Genomic DNA, 18,554 nt, shown 5'->3' with positions numbered 1-18,554 from the left:
AAATTTTAGTCTAGTGCTGGGTTCAAATGTAAAACGATTCAGGTATTTAAATTGATACATTTCGAAGAGAAAGTGCTAAATCGACGCAACAGGCAATTGCGTGTGATATTATCTTGTATATATAATGTCAAATATAGGACCAATATTTGTTGTAAGAAATATGTTTACACAGACCAAAGTTATGGTGAGCACCATGTTTGCCTCTAATTTTGAATATAATAAATGGCAATCAAAATTTTGTCCAGCAACCATCAAATGAAAAAAAAAAAATCATCTCTTCATCGACAATACCTATAAATAGGCCTTGGATTTTAAAATTAGTTATTTTCTTTGTTAGGTATCTTCACCTTAAAATATATATTATGTGTGTGTGTGTGTTTTTTTCAAACTGAAATCTTATTTTATGTAGAAATTTTGTTTTCTTTATTCCGTTGTTAAAATCTAATCATACTGGTTTGGCTTATTGTAACAATACAAGCTACATAAGTAAATTTATAAATTAAAAACTTAAAACTAATATGTATATATAGAGAGAGTAAAAAAATATATGTGTAATGTATGTAAAAGTAACAATTACTAAATAAAAATGTTATGTTAATATAACATTAAATAGTATTTTGTGGCATAATATACAAAGGAACAGGACCAAAAATAGGTCTTTAAACAAGCTTGTACATAGATATACTAAATTCTAGAACTAAGACTAAGACTAAGAAATAAGAGAGATATTATGTATGGCAATTGTAAGTGTTTTGAGTGTGTTTGTGTGTGTATTGATTATCGTTGTGGTTTCTAGCTTTATCAGGATATTTAGCGAACAATAATTTAAAAAATATATATAATAATGGATTATCCCATTTAATATTAATGGGATGTCATGAGATGAAGTGTATAAGCTTTGAGCTAAATATAGTATTTTATTTTGTCGACAAAATTTTATTTGGAAATATTTCTCAACTTTCTGCAAATATCAAATATATTCAGAAACACCTTTCGATATTAGTTTATAGAAGATCTAAGTCTATTTGTGGTAATATCTAATTACAACTGTTTCAGTTTGAGGCCTGACCCTAGTTGGCTGTAGTAAGCTATAATAAATTTTCGAATATGTAAATCCTGCAATTTGTATATGGGTTAGAAGAATCTGTGGCTAAATGACACTATTAAATATAATTTTAACGACTCATGTGATCGATAAGATATATAACGACATTGAAAAGTTAAAAGCATTGTTCCTACAAGAGTATCAAACAAAATTGCGGTAAATTAAGTACAGAAAATCATAGATATGCTTTTCTTTAAAGAAACGATTTTAAAAGGAACATTCATTTCTCAATATTCGTTTTAAAATTAGACCTACTACTTTTTATCGAAGGTAAATTACAAAATTGCATAAATGCATAAGAAATACAAGGTTTATGGCTTTAAATGTGTTCATGAATTCTTTCCTGAACTGGAGCATCATTATAGCATGGAGTTTCGGTTTCTTACTGAATCTTTCAAGTTTGCAACTTAGAATTTAGAAACTCACAACTTATTATCCCTTAAATGATCTTAGATTGGTTATATTAATTTCTCTCAAACCAAACGAGGAGCTTCTGTTTTCATTTTATAACTTAGCAAATGGTAGGCTGCTTCTTCAGAATACTGTGCGGCATTGGGACTCGTGTCCACTCGTTGCTGTTTCATTTGTGCCAGAGCTTGAGACATTTGTGACATAGCCAAAGCTGCGGGATTTGGGGCAATAACACCACCACCCATTATATTATTACTACCGCCAAGAGTCATCATGCCACCTGTACCACCTCCAATAGAACTTGCTGCACTTGACGATGCACCTCGACCACGTTTTCGTTTGGGTAATATACCTTTGCGAGCCATATAGAAACGTATTGTCGATACCGGTATATTATACATATTACTGACTGTTTGGAATGTTTGACCTTTCGAGACACATTTGGCGGCCTGTTCCAACGACTCCTCGGATCTACGTATACGTCTCAAAGAACTGTTTTGATCCATGGACATTTGCATCATTGAGTTGTTAGCTGTCGAATCATGTTCCGTATCAGTCATAGTGGCTCCACTAAAACTATCCATCATGTGATCCTCATCATGGGCCACATAATTGTGGTCATCCTCAATGGTCGAGTCCATATGATGAGTTGATATGTTTTGCGGGTTAGGTGTAGGCGTTGAGGTCTGTGCTGGATTTGTATTGCTTTGTTTAATAATATTGTGTTGTTGAGTGGCTGCGGGAACAATCACATTGTTGGTGGCTTGATTATTTTCATAGTGTTCATAGGCATTTGATGTCGATTCATCACATGAATCCTGACGATGTGCCACATTAGCCATAAGTGTGTTTAAAGCGACTGGTGTTAGCATTGGATGTATTACATTTGGGTTACTTGTCGTTGGTTCCTTTTTAATTACAATATTCTGTGGGTTTGGCTGTATTGTACTTGTGGCCGTCGTAGTTGTGGAATTGGTAGCTGTATCCTCATCGTGACTATCGGCTGGCAGACCTGTTGATTGTGCTGAATTTGAATTAATATTATTGGCTTGTTGCGGAGTCTTCCCGGTTAAAGCTTTCAATTGATTCAGATTCAATGCTGCATCCGATCCATACAGCCCTCGAATTCGTAATTGCTCAGCACAGCGTAATAATTGTGGCAAACCAGCCTGGGTAACATTGACCTCCCCTTTATACATAAAATCGACCAATGCCTGAATTTCCCATAATTTTATTTCTGAGGGCAAGATAATGACGGGATGTTTGCAAGGATTCTCGGCCAAAATATTCTCGAAATACGATGAACACGCTGCCAAAACAAGGCGATGACAATGAACCTGATGACCTTCACACGCTAATGTGACATCGACAAATCTCTGGCCTGCCAATAGTTGGGGAAATGCTGCTCCAATACTACCTAAGTGACTGTTCCAACGGACACAAAACTCCTGTCGATGTGAGGGTGACATTTTGCTTGCTCTTGTCATATACTATCAACAAAGCAGTTTTGTAGGAACAATGTTGTGCTGTTGGTTTGCTTGTTTTGCTGGATTTAATGTGGATACGAATACACGGATTTCAATATAAAAATTAAGTATTTAGTAATCACTCTTTTGAAGACTAGAAATGGAAGATTTCCTCTATCCGAGGATTATATAGGTTGGGAAGTATGATCGATTTTCTTCTATCGTTGTTTTTAAGCAGTAACCTGTAGAGATATTAAGTAAAATCAAATAAAATTATATTAATACATTATATTATTATCAAATTTAATAAAAAATGTTTTTTTTGCAAAGTACATATATGAGAAATGTGTTAAGAGCTACAAATGAGGATTACTTCCGAACTTTTATAAATTTTGTTTATGATAGAAATTCGTTCAATTTTTATTTAGAAATCGACCGGTGTAAATACTTTTCGTGATTTTTTTATGATTTTCTGCTTAATCCCCCCAAATTTCTTTATCGATGTCATGATGATGAATTAATCGACTACGGCTTCGGCCTCGGCGTGATGAAGCCGATTAAACTAAAGCCGAAACTTTTTTAATTTTTGTTTTTGTAATTTAACGGTTGGTTCAAAACTAGAAATAGAATTGTTCATCAACAATAGACGAATACTTTCCGGTACCTTCTACATTCGATTTGACTGTATATTAATTCATATATATTGTTTCTTGTTTCGAGTTTTCATGGAGAAAATGTTAAAATTTTTCTAAAGAAAAATTATATATTGGAATTATGAATGGATGGAATTTGGATTACATTGACGAAATATTTTGCTAGTCTCACAAAAGTACAACTAAAAGGACTTTAATTTAATATAATTTAATAATATAAAATTGAAATGAATAAAAGTTTTTCATTTGTTTTTATTTCAATAAAAAAATTACTTTACATGCTTTGGCTTTTTTGTTTTAGTACTCAGTTTAAATTGGAAGGATTTTCGATGAGGATTATACTACATTAGGTAACGGGTATAAGCACATCTCATATAAGAAAATTATGCATATAAGAAAGGCATTAGAAACACCATACCCTCTTTTTCTTGTGAATAATTGCCTATAAGAAAAAACGCAATATAAGAAACAAAAATTGTGCATTTTACTGAGTTTCTTAAATCCGGTATCCACTGTACATCACTTAAGTGTATTCGATTAAACTTTGGAATTCATCTATAGATGGTGCCACTGCTCATGATTTTTTTGTATAATTTCTACCTAGTAGAATAAGCATATTGGTAAATTGCATAAATTGTCTCCAATTTTTCGCAGTGCTAATGAAGAATTTGATTCTGGTCTTTATAACATGGTGCAATGCTAACATAATATCCTTTAAAATATTTGTATGAAGTTTATATTTAGTTTCGCAATTTGATTTTTTTTAAACGCAAACATATTTTAAGCAGTTCTATCTATCCACAAAATATTTTTCGTGTTTTTGCATATATTAAATCGTATTTTATGTTCCTTTTTCTTTACATATATTGTTTCGATAATATTAAACGTGAATGTTATTCCATAACAATTTCTTCGGTGAATTGGGATTTAAAACAACTAATATAAGTTTTGTTTTTACCATTTTAAAATGTTAATTTTTTTATATGGCTAGAATTTTCTCCTACTCCGCCTTATACTTTAAACAAATGACGCCAGAAAGGCACAAAGCCAAGTACTAAAAGGTAATTTTTATATATTTATACAGCATACAGAAGACAAGAACAACTACCAAAAAAAAAAAAACATAATGAAAGAACACTCATACAAGGAACAATAATACGGCTGCAGGAAAATAGCTTAAGACCAACAATTTCGAACACTGTACTTAATATAAATTTATAAAAAAAAATATAATATAGAGAACAAGGAGAAGTAAACGAATGTAGAAAAAAAAAACAACCTACACGTATATAAGCCACACACACACCGTACATAACACACACACTCAAAGAAAAATAAACTAAAAAATTATAACAAAATAAAAAGAAATCCTCATTGTGGAGGCAAGCAAAAAATTAAGAATAGTAGTAAGTCTGCTGCTAGCTTCATAAACATTCAGGAAACACATGAAACTCTTTATTAGTGTGAGTGTAAAAGAGCAGAACAAAGAGAAATATGCGGCGAAAGAGAACATAAAAACATTTGAGACAGTGTTGCCATTATTGCTTATTTTTCAACCATTTCAAACTGCAAAACGTTACGTTGCCCCAGTCAGAGATTTTGTACACCCAGAGAAATGGTTGGTTCCAATTCGATAATTACAATGAGGAAATGATGTCAGTAACTTATTTTTTGTTACAAGAACAATGCTTTGATTATTTTCCCCATTATACATCCAACATGACCATAAAAAAGTTCACAGGATCAAAACGAAATTCCCATCACCATTCAATTGGTTACAATAACCAATGCCAATAAATTTGGTTTTATTCTGCATAAAATTGTTGAGCTAACCACCAGCATAGTGAGACCTACATCATGGGAATCAACAAATGGCTGGTACAACCAAAAGTTGAGTATACTAATAGAATCTTAGTTCAATTATAGGACGGGCGTAAGTTAGTTGTTGCAACAAATAAATATTTATATTAACATCGACATGGTAAATGGTATGACGCTACAAAATTTGCAAAACGGGGAACAGCATTTACTTGATAATAGTCCCCAATACATTGAATAAAGTTTATCCCATAGAAAAGAAGTTGCATTCAGGTAAGTATCGCACCGATTAATAAAAAAGGAATATTACAAAAGTTTCCATAAAATTTGCGGGGCTTCATATACCAACAAACACAAATACTTTAACGCATGATATGTAACTCAAACGAAAAGAAATAGATTTTCGATGGGAAAAGTAAGCACACTACTGTTTTCCAGTAAAGGTGAGTACTACTATGTTCGGTTTAAAAATATATATGAAGACGATTATATTTTTATCAAGTCTTGTCAAATTATGAATGGAAAATATCCAAGGCAATGATTGTGAAACATTTTGTATGTATTATATGGATTCGGGATTCATGCATCAATAAATTGTTAGACATCAAGCAAATTTGGCTTAATTCAATTTTATGAACAAAAACGTAACAACAGAACATAAGAGTAAATTAAATAGCAATTTCATATTGCTACTTAACAAAAAATATGAACACAAAAATAAATTAAAAAGCTTTTTCATATTGCTTTCGTATTCAACTTTTTGCTAAATATATCAATCAATCAACTAAAGATTTTAAGAATTTTCTTTTATACTTCATCGTTTTAAGTAACCTCTTACAAATATCAAGGCACCCAAAGTTTCATCATAACATATATACGCGATCCTATCTTATTGCAGATGAAAAACATCTCTCGCAGTCTAAGGGTTTATACTGAATGAAGACACCAATTTATTAATTAAAAATTCTAAAATCCTGCAAATTTAACAAATTCAGATTTTTTCGGGATCCCGAAAAATCCCGGGATTCAAAATAAAGCATCCCGAATTGTTCAAAAAGTAACAATTTAGTGTGTAAATATAACCATAGTGATAGGCGGTAGGCGAAACATTTTTGCCGCAACGGCAAATACAATAAGCTTGCCGGCGAATAATTCCCTTTTTCACGTTTCCTAGCGTTTTTGTTGTCAATACAGCATGCTTTGACAATATTAAACAATGAAGTTGAATAAAAACATACAATGGCTTGTTATTTGTTGAGTTATTTCAAGAAAAAATAATCTACACGTGTCCAGGCAACAGCAATTCCTAGTGGTGAGTTAAAAAAATTGATAAGCGATGGCAACACTATACCAGTTTTCGCCAAGGAGTTAGAATAAGTTTTAATTTAACGACACGCCGCTAGCCGTCACGGTTTTCCGTCGCGGATTTTGGGCTTCCCATAAGAAATACACGTAAATAAGTGTTCGCCTACCGCCTATCGCTATGGTTATATTTACACACTTATTTATAACGCATTATTGCTTTTTAATTTAATCTTATTGATAATATTTGGCCAGATTGATTCTGTTGAGATGTTTTGGATAGAATACCCGTGCAACGGGATTGATTCCTAGCCGGGATGGAACTGGAAATATTCTATTACTTTTATATAAAATCCACAAAAAGTTACAACAAAATCAATACCAATTTACAGGATAATTGATCGAGTTTTGATTAGGGATGACATTCGAGATTTTTAATATTAAATCCAAGGATTTTTTGGGATCGCGGAAAAATAATCCAAATTTGTTAAATTTGTGGCTTTTTAGGATTTTTTATTAAAAAACTGGAGTAAGATAGAGAATTGCTTTAATTTACACTTATGTTCGTGTGTTGTTTGTGGTTTCTTTCATTAAAATAAATTAAATCAAATTGACTTTGCGTACTAAAATTTTTTGGTGCTGTAGATTGTTGTTAGTCAAAATATTTTAATATCCTGACAATATTCCAAGATTCAATATTTTCGGGAATCCCGATATTAAAATACTCATTCCCCAATGGCATATCCAGCTTTAATTCAGAAGAATTTTAATTTTTTTTATAAAATTTCTACATGACCGGAACCATTAAAACTAGGCCCAAAGCATACTTTTTCATACATATTTTGGTTTTTTTTTTTATCGAAATATGATTTTTTAAATGTATTTCCCTTTAAAATGCTCTCGACTACTCAAAAACATGTTTGTTATACGACTTGTAGGAAAGTAACAATGCAATTGCTATTGTGAATTGAGTACCAATAACTTAAAAAGTAAACATGGCAATAGTGCAAGTTTGCAATGATCAGTGTTGCCAGGTGATTTTTGATTCTTCCCCCCAAATCTTAAGAAAAAAACCCCTAAATTGGTCTAAGCTTTTTTCAAAAACCCCCAAAAAATTTCAGAACATAAAAGTACAAAAAGTGGTCCCAAAATTACGTGAAAAAAAATCCGTTAGTGATACACTTTACAAATTAAATTTAACACAAATATATATCCTGAAAGAAGAGTTCTTTCCTGAGAAGCGAAATTTTGGAAAAACTAAGTTTTTCTTTTGATGCTAAATTTTTTTCGTTTGAAGTAAATAAAAAATAAAATTTGCTATACTTTAAAACAAAAGAGATTTTCGTTTGTTTAAAATTTCATCCCTGAGGAAATTATTTTTTCTATGGATGTAATAATACAATATGTATATCAATATAAAAAGCGGGCTTACTCTTAAAAAGCTTTCAGCTGCTAAGTTAAAATACGATTGTTTTTAATTTTGTCAAATATTAAAAATGCCCTTTCAACAGAAGAGTTTAAAAAAGATAACGAAATTAATGCTATTGGATACTTGTTTGTATTTAGGATCTTCTTGTTGACTTTCCGCATCTCTTTTCTCATAATTCATGCTAGAATTGTTCCGAATTTGCTTGAGAATTGCTCCACTTTATAAGGTCTGAAATAATTTTTTACCCCCAAAAAACCCCCCAAATAAATTTTACCCCTAAACGTGAAAAAACCCCCTAAATTTGGGGGGGGGAAACCCCTAACTTGGCAACACTGGCACTGATGCCCCATGGGGAAGAGAGTGAGTGCAACGTTCTTAACCCATGCTTGCATGCAGTGCAAAAGAAAAACAAATCAAATGGGATTCAAAACTTTTCAAGGTGAAGATATTAATATGCTTAAGACCCTGATTATGAACTTAGTTAATTATCTTATTTCTGAAGAATATTTGAACATTTTATGGACAGGTTTTTTTTCATTTAACAAAGCCGCTCAACATAAATAAATACGTACTCATCAACGCATCTTAAATGACTAAAATATTTTACTTGTACTTTGCCTTATATGTATACCGATTTCTGCGCGCGTCCTTTGCAAAAACTTGCTGATTCCCTGTAGCTGTGTGTGTGTGTTTGAATTAAGTTCCTTTGTTCAATTTGAAAAATCATTAAATCTATACATAAAAACATTAGCAAAGGAGGTATTTCTTCATATATAATTTTCCCACACAAACGCGTAAATAAATCCCTTAGTGTTCTTTTTGGAGAGAAGAGTACTTCTCCCATTTAAAAGACGAAAAACAAACAATCCAAACAAAAACAAAGGGAGTCAAACATACATACGGACAATATGTACATAAGTGTGTATGTTGATTTATAGTTTATTCTTTGTGGCTAAGGAATACGGAGATATGAAAATAAAAAAAGGCAAAAATTAGAATTCTACATTCTACCCCTGGTTTTTTTTAGGAACCAAAGGAATATAATTTTTGCAAGATAATAAATTGTGTCAGCACCATAAATCGCAGACTAAAACTTCATTCAACTCACCCACGATGCGAATTATTAGTTTTAAATGGATTTCTTGTAACACTCTTCTCAGGTTCTTGTTTGTTAGCCTTATTTTATACTTTTTCATAGATATAAATTCTTTTTTAATTTTGGTGTGATATATCTGTTTTTATAAATTATTGATTTTTCATTTATCCGTATACTTTACACCATTAATTTATAACCTCCACTTACACACGCGACTACGCAAAGATCTCGTTTGCTCCTTTTTAATAATGTTTAATCTTCGCCATCTCACAATCACTTTTGTTGTTAAGTTGCGTGTATGGGTGAGCGAGGAATCGGATGGATGTGTGTGTTTTTAACACAAGATGTCAAAATTATTTACTCTCCTTCCTTTTTTGTTATTGTTTTTTGCTTTATTGTGAATGCACACTACTTAGAGTTCGAAGTCAATACTATTTTATTAACGGTGTTGGTGGCTATAAATCATGATAGCATTGTCGGGTAATAAGCGTAAAGTTTATAAGTCTAATACGCCGTCCAGTTATAAGTTTGTCGAACATATCCCAGATATTGGCCACACCATAAGTTATGCTCGAAGACATAATCGATACTGCAGCTGGTTACCCTGCCAACATTTTTTCAATTTGCCGACACTTCTGAGAATCCCCACCACGTAGAAAACAGTCGTATACGATTGTTTTTTTTGTAGTAACTTAACTCGTCGCAAACGAGTTCAGTTACTACAAAAATGTATCGCATGAGTGCAAATATTAGGTACATTTTTAGATAAATTTAGAACGACGCCAATAATAGCCCCTTTAAAATATTAGAAAAAGTGAATTTTAAGATAGTTGTAAAAGAATCATTGTGGTCAAGTAAACCACGATTGTCTAGATATTTATTAATTTAATATTAATATTTATAAATTATTCCAGGTATAACATTTATACGAATAACAACACATTGAACATAATGTCTTAATGCGCTTTACAGCCAGACTCCGGACGACAGTGCTCGTGTCGAACATATCCCATATCCCTGCCAGCATTTCAAAGTACCATTTCATCCTCATCGGTACCACAGACTCGTAAATGTCACCACAACCATCGCGAACTGTGATGGGGGAAGCATATCAAAAAGTACAAAATGTACATGAAAGTATTTTGCCATCACTACTGTTAGAAGAGCCATTTTATTTTTTGTGAAACGCCAAGCGCAACCAGCTTGTTATATTTTATTTAAATAAAAACGAAAATAAAGTTCTGAAAACATAGATATTACGCTTAAAATTGTGAAAGGTATATGGTGAACAATTTTCGACTTTCCAAATAGAATAAAGTGATCGTTTTTCAAATATTTTTCCAGGCACGCTGTCTCCATCGAAAATAAACAAACTGGCTGATAGACGCTGCAATATGTAACTTGCTACATAAAACTCAACATCATTCTTTTATTAATGCAAAAAATTATGTTAAATGTGATGAGATAAACCGAAAAATGTTATATTTATAAGAAATTGTAAATGTTTAATCAAATTAATAAACATCTACACAATCGTGTTTTACTTAACCACAATGATTCTTCTACAATTACCTTAAAATGCACTTTTTCTGATAGTTTGCAGGGGTTCTTATTGGCGTCCTTCGAAATTGATCTAAATAGGCACCTAATAATTGCACTGATGAGAAACTTTTTCGTAGTAACTTGGCGTGGTACAACTTCTCAATAGTGACGGCGCTTTTCCAACGAGTTTTTGATGTCGTATATGATTGTTTTCGACGTAGTGGGGATTCTCAGAAGCGCCCCCAAATTCAAAAAATGTTGGCAGGGATTGTGCACATTATAAGTTAAGTCCGAAGGCATAATCGATACTGCTGCATGTTTATGGGATCGATAACACATTTACCGATTATTTAGTCATCGCCGACAAGTCGTATCGATTCGACACACTGTAAGATTCTTTACAAACACCGACATTCCATCCGGAATAATTGATAGTCTGTAAAGCGCATTAATGGGATCGCCAACGCATTTATCGATTATTAAGTCATCGCCAACAATCCCTAGCGATTGGCCACACTTACGATTCTTTACGAACACAGACATTCATCCCGAAAAACTTATAGTCCGGACGGCGCGTAATACGAAGAAAGATTATACGACTATTATCTTCTTTGGTTTTGTAGTAATGTCGTTACCCTTAAAGTTGTTTTCATGTCCACGCCGTTTCAGTATGAGCGACTTGGAGCTCAGGATTTGTTTATATTTTGCATTGACATTTATCTGTCATTCGTTACAACAAAACGAAAAAAACAAACATTTTAGATGGAAAAATGCGTCTGCGCCGAGTTTTTTGGAAACTTATTATAATAATAGCTGCATTTCTCATAATTCTACTTATTGTTCTAAATAACTCAGAAAACTCAACAAATGTGGATGAATTTCTGACAATACTCCATTCGAAGGAAGAGGATGATACGACGACAAATGGTGGAAAATACTCTTTTTCTGCGCATGAACAGCGACGACGTTTACTAAATTACTCAAATTTTGAGTATTTAATAGACAACGACTCTTGTAAAAATTTTAAGAAGGAGTTAATGGGTAAATTGTTTTTTAATGTCATACTAACTCAAATTCACTAACCCAAAATAAAGGGATCTCTCCTTAAACTGAAGATATTAACAAAAAATCTGATCCGTGAAAGTTAATAAATTGCACCCATATTAAACGATAATTTAACGGCTCAACCAAGTTTATTGCATTTTGACACTGCGTATGTCCCAACTGCTTTTGGCTTTATTATTGTCAGCAAGGATTTTCACAGTTGTATCGGGTTTTGCATTATTTTCAACTGTTTTAGTTAATGCACGTAGTTCCCACTTTTCAGCTATTGCTTTTTTACACGAGACAATATGGCCTTTCTATTTTGAGCCAGGTTCCAATATAACTATGAAGGAATTTTAATGACGCCTTAGGAGATAGGTATGAAGTTTGCGTTCCTCGCAGGACATAACTTTCTTCATTTACATCACTCTCTCTCCAACTACTTCAAGGATTTACACTCTAACAGCAGGCGCCACAACATCTGATTACATCAACGTGTTTAATCCTTTTTCTTAAGGACATCTAAAACAGCTTAAAGCATAGAACTTTTGCTTTGGAAGTCTCAGTTCTTAATGGTCATATGCTTGCTTGTCCTAGAGGGGATAGTATATGTTTTCGTTATGATTTCACAATGGGGCTACTTTCTCGTTTTAGGGCTGATCTCCCACCCCCTTTTTATATAAAGCCAACAACAATGGAATTATTCTGTCAGATACTTATTCAAAGCTAAGATAAGACCAATTTATGGTGCCTCAATTCCCTGACGGGTGATAACCGTTGGGCCTTTATAGAATTTATTTTTATCCCTTATTGCGTGCAGAGTGACCACGTAGTAGTTATCATACCAATCGCTTATGTATACAGATGTTTAATAATTTTGTTAATTTTTTACTTTTATATTTTTTTTTCAGCCATATTAATAGTCACTTCCTATGTGGGCCATGATGAACTTCGATCCGCCCATAGAAACGCCATATCACAAACCAAATTAGATGATATGGGAATGCAACGTGTTTTTCTTTTGGCATCTATACCACCGAGAGAACACTTTATAACCCAGTCGCAGATTATTAACGAACAGAAGCGATTCGGCGACTTGCTGCAGGGTAACTTTCTCGAAGGATATCGAAATCTCTCATACAAACATACTATGGGCCTGGAGTGGGCAGCTCAACGTTGCTCCAAAGCAAAATTCATAATAAAAATCGATGATGACATCATTTATGATGTTTTTCATCTTAAACGTTATTTGGAATCCTTGGAATTGGAAAATCGTAATTTAGTCACATCCGATTCCCTATTGGCTGGTTATATTTTAGATGAGAAACCCGCTATAAGAAACTCGGCGAATAAATGGTATGCCTCTCCAGAAGAATTCAATTCAACTGTTTACCCTTCATACCTCTCTGGTTGGCTATATGTGACCAATCCAAAAACTGCATTGCGTTTGGTCGAACAGGCCTATATACATCCAATCTTTTGGATAGATGATACCTGGATAACAGGTATTTTGCGTGAACCCTTGCATATACCATTACAACGTTTAAATTCGTGGTTTTCGGCCAATCCAGATTTTCTTAATTGTTGTGTTCGTGATTTGAAAAAACCAAATGCCATTGAGTGTGAATTTTATGTGGGACCCAATGGAGGTGATACCAAGTTATTGATCGAGTTTTTGCATAATGTTGAAAAGTGCTATTATGATGAATGTATGAAAAGATCAAAGGAACAAAGTCTCACAAATACTTGTGTGGGATCAGCTAAACGATTTTTACCAGAGCATGGAAATGCCGAAATAAAGATGGTGTCAATGGGTAGATGATAGTGAGCCATCGATTGTCCAATTGGTGGTGGTTGTCTTATACGTAATAAATGTTCTAGTAAGATGCAATAAGTATTTTTAAGTATTATTTGTAATTATATTTAATACCAATAGATTATGTTCGAATTAATAATAATTAAGATTATAAAACAATGTTTTATTGCATTTATATCCAACGTTGGTTCACTAAACTGATTCAATTGTGTATAATGGAACTAATATAGGTAGGAATTGGAAAATACCATTTCTGTTGTTGGGTATACATATTACATGCATGCATTCATTTCTATTTGATCCATTTATGCAATGTAAGGACCAAAATAAATGCAATGTAAGGACCAAAATAAATGCCAATATAGATTTCCTAAACAAGGTTATTACGCCGAGGAGGCAAATCGTTGTTTGAATTGCCAAACCGTCGATCATCGGGTTTATATATGTATCCTAAACCACTATGTGGTTGAGGTATTATATTTTTTAAACTACCCATCATAGGATGGGAGATATGCTAACTTTGTCATCCCATTTGTGAGGCATCGAAATATTGCTCTCAGACATCAAAAAATATATACTTTTGTTCATGGTGAAATTCTGAGTCGATCTAGCAAAGTCCGTCCGTCTTTTAGAGCCGTCCTTAGTATTAGGGGAATGAAAATTTCATCCGATCCGTCTGAAATTTGGTAAGTGGTATTAGAATTTTTTTAAGTATGCTCTCTGATAATCATGCAAAATTAATCCATTTCAATGCATTATTATATATGCACCCCCCACAAATTTGATTTCTGGACCCTGCTGGAGGAGCATAGTTCACCCGATGTAGTTGAAATTTGGTACTTGGTATCAGTATATGCCCTTTAATAACCATTAAAAAAGCCGAAGTCGGGCCATATTTATATTCAGCCGCAATATAAACTGGTAATCAGATTTGACTTCTTTAGCCTCATGTGGACTAACTTACAATTTAGAAGACAATGTTAAAAAGATTTAATAAACTTGGATTGTGGCAATTGTTACCACAATTAATTATAGTTTTTGTTTAATTCGAACATTTTCCTGCTCTCTTCGATCGTGAGGGCCACAATACCATTATGCTCATAGCAGGAATTTTGACCCTACCCTATATATAAACCCAAAGAATTTATTTAGTAGTCACGGCAGAAAAGTCTGCCAAAACACCAAAAAGGTCTGCTGAAAAAGCACTCACTGGTTGCTGAAACAGTAAACATTCATTCCTGTTCTGGTTTTCAAATTTTTGTAATTAGTGTAAAAAATGTTTTTTATTCGAAAGAAATATTTTATACTGAATTTATAGGAAATTTTGTCAATTTTTTTTACTATAGAAAATTTGTTCAAAACTTTATTTCTATGGAAAACTTTGTTCAAAATTCTATTTCTATATACAATTTTCTAAAAAAAATTTTCTATAAAAAATTTTCTGAAACATTTGTTTCTATAAAAATTTCATAAAAAATTTTATTTCTATAAAAAAATTTTAAAAAAATATTTTTATAAAACATTTTCGCAAAAAATCAATACTTCTATAGAAAATTTTCTGAAAGTTTTTTTTCTAAAGAAAATTTTTCAACATTTTATTTCTATAGAAAATTTTCTCAAAATTTTATTTTAATAGAATTTTTCTCAAAATTTTATTTTAATAGAAAATTTTCTCAGAATTGTACTTCTATAGAAAATTTTCTCAAAAATTTATTTTTATAGAAAATTTTCTCAGAATTTTATTTCTATAGAACATTTTCTCAAAATTTTATTTTTATAAAAAATTTTCTCAAAATTTTATTTTTAAAGAAAATTTTCCCAAAATTTTTCAATATTTTATTTCTATATAAAATTTTATAAAAAAATTATTTGTATAGAAAATTTTCTAATTTTTTTTTATAGAAAATTTTCGCAGAATTGTATTTCTATAGAAAATTTTCTCAAAATCTTATTTTTATAGAAAATTTTCTCAGAATTTTATTTGTGTAGAAAATTTTCTCAAAATTTTATTTTTATAGAAAATGTTCTCAAAATTTTATTTTTATAAAAATTTTTCTCAGAATTGTATTTCTATAGAAAATTTTGTCAAAATTTTATTTCTATAGAAATTTTTGTCAAAATTTTGTTTTTATAGAAAATTGGATTAGACGAAAACCATTACACCAACAGTAAAAAGTGTGAAGTATATCTACATAAATTAAATGTCAAAAAGAAACGATTGGGTTTATTGGAATAACAATTAAAGTCAATATGTGTAATGTACACAAATATTCAAGGATTAACTAATAATTTTAGCCAAGTGGAAATATGAACTACAGCAGAAAAACCTGAGTTTCTGATATTTTCTGAGACACATTTAACACAAGATGTGGACAATAGTGAAATCAATTTAGATTGCTATAATCAAATCATAAGTTATTCAAACTCCTGTCGCACGGGGGGAGTTATTTTATACACCCACAGAAATTTGTTAGTAGGTACAGCAGAAAGTCTGCTGAAAAAGGGACAGCAGTCACTGTTTGCTGAAATAGCAAACATTTCCTGCTATTTTTTAAGCTCGATTACATTAAAACATGTTTTATTTTGGCTAAAACAAATAAAAATGTCAACTTTGGGGCTATCCTAACATAATTAACAAAATATTTTATGAATATTTATAGTATTTGTCCAAAAATCTGAATATTTATCGAATTGAGGCATAACAGCAAACAAAATGTTTGCTGATCGTATTTAGGAGGTTGTAAGTATATTACAGTGCAAAACATACCAAAAACTACTTTTGGTTCTTAAATAGGCTTTGGGGAAAAGTTTATAACCTAAAAAATTATAAATTGTTGTTCATTTGGCCTTGAAGTACGAAAATATAACAGCAGACATCGACTGCTGTTTTTAGCAGACTTTTTTCTATGAGTGTATTATAAGGAAGTGTGGACCGAAAACAAAATACTGGAAAATGTTGTAACATCAAAATATTGGATTCTGTACTGTTTAGCAATAAAAGGAAATGTGAAATTGGTTCCGAGGTCGAATTCTGTGAAAAGTTGCAAGAATCTTTTGAAAACATTTGTGAACATAAGTGTGATATTATTATTGCGGGTGATATAAATATAGACTGGGTAAAGAATAATATATAGTTATTTCGCTTAAAATTGTAAAAGGTGTATTGGTGATTTATTTATATATATATATATATATATATATATATATATATATATATATATATATATATATATATATATATATATATATATATATATATATATATATATATATATATATATATATATATATATATATATATATATATAAATGGTTCACCAATACACCTTTTACAATTTTAAGCGAAATAACTATGTTTTCAGCACTTCATTATCGATTTTATTTAAATAAATTATAAGAAGCTTGTTGCGCTTGGTGTGGTAGCGATGAGGATGAAACGGAATTTTGAAATGCTGGCACGGATGTTGTCCAGAAGGGCGTTGGTTGATTACATAAATAAATAAATTCATTCGATGAACTATCAATAAATTGTTTTGCATATGAGCAAGAAACTATAAACAAAAACTATGTTGCCGGTAAAATTACAACAGAGTGTCCAATAAAAGATGAAAACAACCCCTAAACATATACACCTGTCAAAAAAAATGTTGTTCAAATTTCATTTTTTAATCATATATTGTGCCGCATATACACAGAAAAAAATATTACCAAAATATTTCCAATTAAAAAGTTAATTGAAGTTGAAAATTTTTTCAATTAATAAATTAATTGATACAATTAACTTTTTAATCAAATTCGGAAGACTAAGTCAGTTAAAAAAGTGATGAACATTTTTTTAAATTTTTAATTAAAATTTTTTTTCAAACAATCAATTGTTAATCCATATAAAAATTCGAAGCCAATTCAAAATGTAATTGAAAATAGTTACCTTTTTTAATTAATAAATTAATTGATTTTTGCAATCAACATCAATTAAATTTTTAATTGAATCAATTAAAAAATTAATTGAAATTTGGTAATGAAATCAATTAATTTTTTAATCAAGAATTTTTTCTATGCCCAATTAAAACTATGATTGATACTATCATTTTCGTGATTGAAGACATTTCAATTAAAAAATTAATTGGATCAATTAATTTCGTGATTGAATCAGAAAATTTTTTTTTTGTGTGTAAGTGATTTGCAAAATATATAAAACATATCTTAAAGTTTCAGACTATCTTATTTATTTGGATTAATTCCGACCCTAAATCCCGGGATTTTCGGGACGGGATTTATCCCGAATCCCGGTATTGTTCGGTATCCCGGAGAAATAATCCAAATTTGTTAAATTTGTGGTTTTTAAAGATTTTTATTAATAAATTAGTGTTTTCATTGAATATATGTTAACCCTGCCAGCATTTCAAAGTTCCATTTAATCCTCATCGCTACCACAGACTCGTAAGTGACACTGCAACAATCGCCAACTGTGATAGTATTTTGCCATCACTATTTGCATGAAAGTATTTTGCCATCACTATTGTTCCAAGAGCCATTTTATATTTTGTGAAACACCAAGCACAACTAGCTTCTTATAATTTATTTAAATAAAACGATAATGAAGTGCTGAAATCATAGTTATTTCGCTTAAAATAGTGAAAGGTACATTGGTGAACAATTTTTGACTTTCCAAATGGAATAAAGTGATAGTTTTTCAAATATTTTTCCAGACACGCTGCCTCCACTGGAAATAAAAGCACTGGCTGATAGACGCTACAACATGTAAATTGCAACTTGTAACTCAACATCAATCTTTTATTAATGCATAAAAATATGTTAAATGTGATGTGATAGTCGTATAAATGTTATACTTATGAGAATTTATAAATGTTT

At 31.3% G+C, this 18,554-nt stretch overlaps 2 protein-coding genes across 4 annotated transcripts; one reads left to right on the top strand and one right to left on the bottom strand.

Annotated features, from left to right (window-relative positions):
* Window positions 1-396: 396 nt before the first annotated feature.
* LOC142229631 (uncharacterized) lies at window positions 397-9,589 on the bottom strand. 3 transcript variants are annotated; one of them, XM_075300208.1, is made up of 2 exons: window positions 9,488-9,589; window positions 397-3,224 (listed from the first exon to the last, which is right to left on the bottom strand). In XM_075300208.1, exon 2 carries the CDS (start codon window positions 3,001-3,003, stop codon window positions 1,579-1,581), a length of 1,425 nt encoding a protein of 474 aa, XP_075156323.1. In that variant the 5' UTR covers window positions 3,004-3,224; window positions 9,488-9,589; the 3' UTR covers window positions 397-1,578. The 3 variants fall into 3 exon arrangements, with proteins under 3 accessions (XP_075156323.1, XP_075156321.1, XP_075156322.1); XM_075300206.1 differs by having other exon boundaries at window positions 9,293-9,568; XM_075300207.1 differs by lacking the exon at window positions 9,488-9,589 and adding an exon at window positions 4,594-4,693.
* A 1,953-nt stretch (window positions 9,590-11,542) lies between these two features.
* Window positions 11,543-13,841, top strand: LOC142231528 (beta-1,3-galactosyltransferase 5). The gene is made up of 2 exons (XM_075302153.1): window positions 11,543-11,863; window positions 12,778-13,841. Exons 1-2 carry the CDS (start codon window positions 11,593-11,595, stop codon window positions 13,686-13,688), a joined length of 1,182 nt encoding a protein of 393 aa, XP_075158268.1. The 5' UTR covers window positions 11,543-11,592; the 3' UTR covers window positions 13,689-13,841.
* The last annotated feature ends 4,713 nt before the right edge of the window (window positions 13,842-18,554 follow it).

The sequence above is a fragment of the Haematobia irritans genome, chromosome 3, assembly GCF_050003625.1.
Source record: "Haematobia irritans isolate KBUSLIRL chromosome 3, ASM5000362v1, whole genome shotgun sequence".
Lineage (NCBI taxonomy): Eukaryota > Metazoa > Arthropoda > Insecta > Diptera > Muscidae > Haematobia > Haematobia irritans.
The sequence above is the reverse complement of the archived record's forward strand: the minus strand, read 5'-3'. Positions and strand labels throughout refer to the sequence as shown.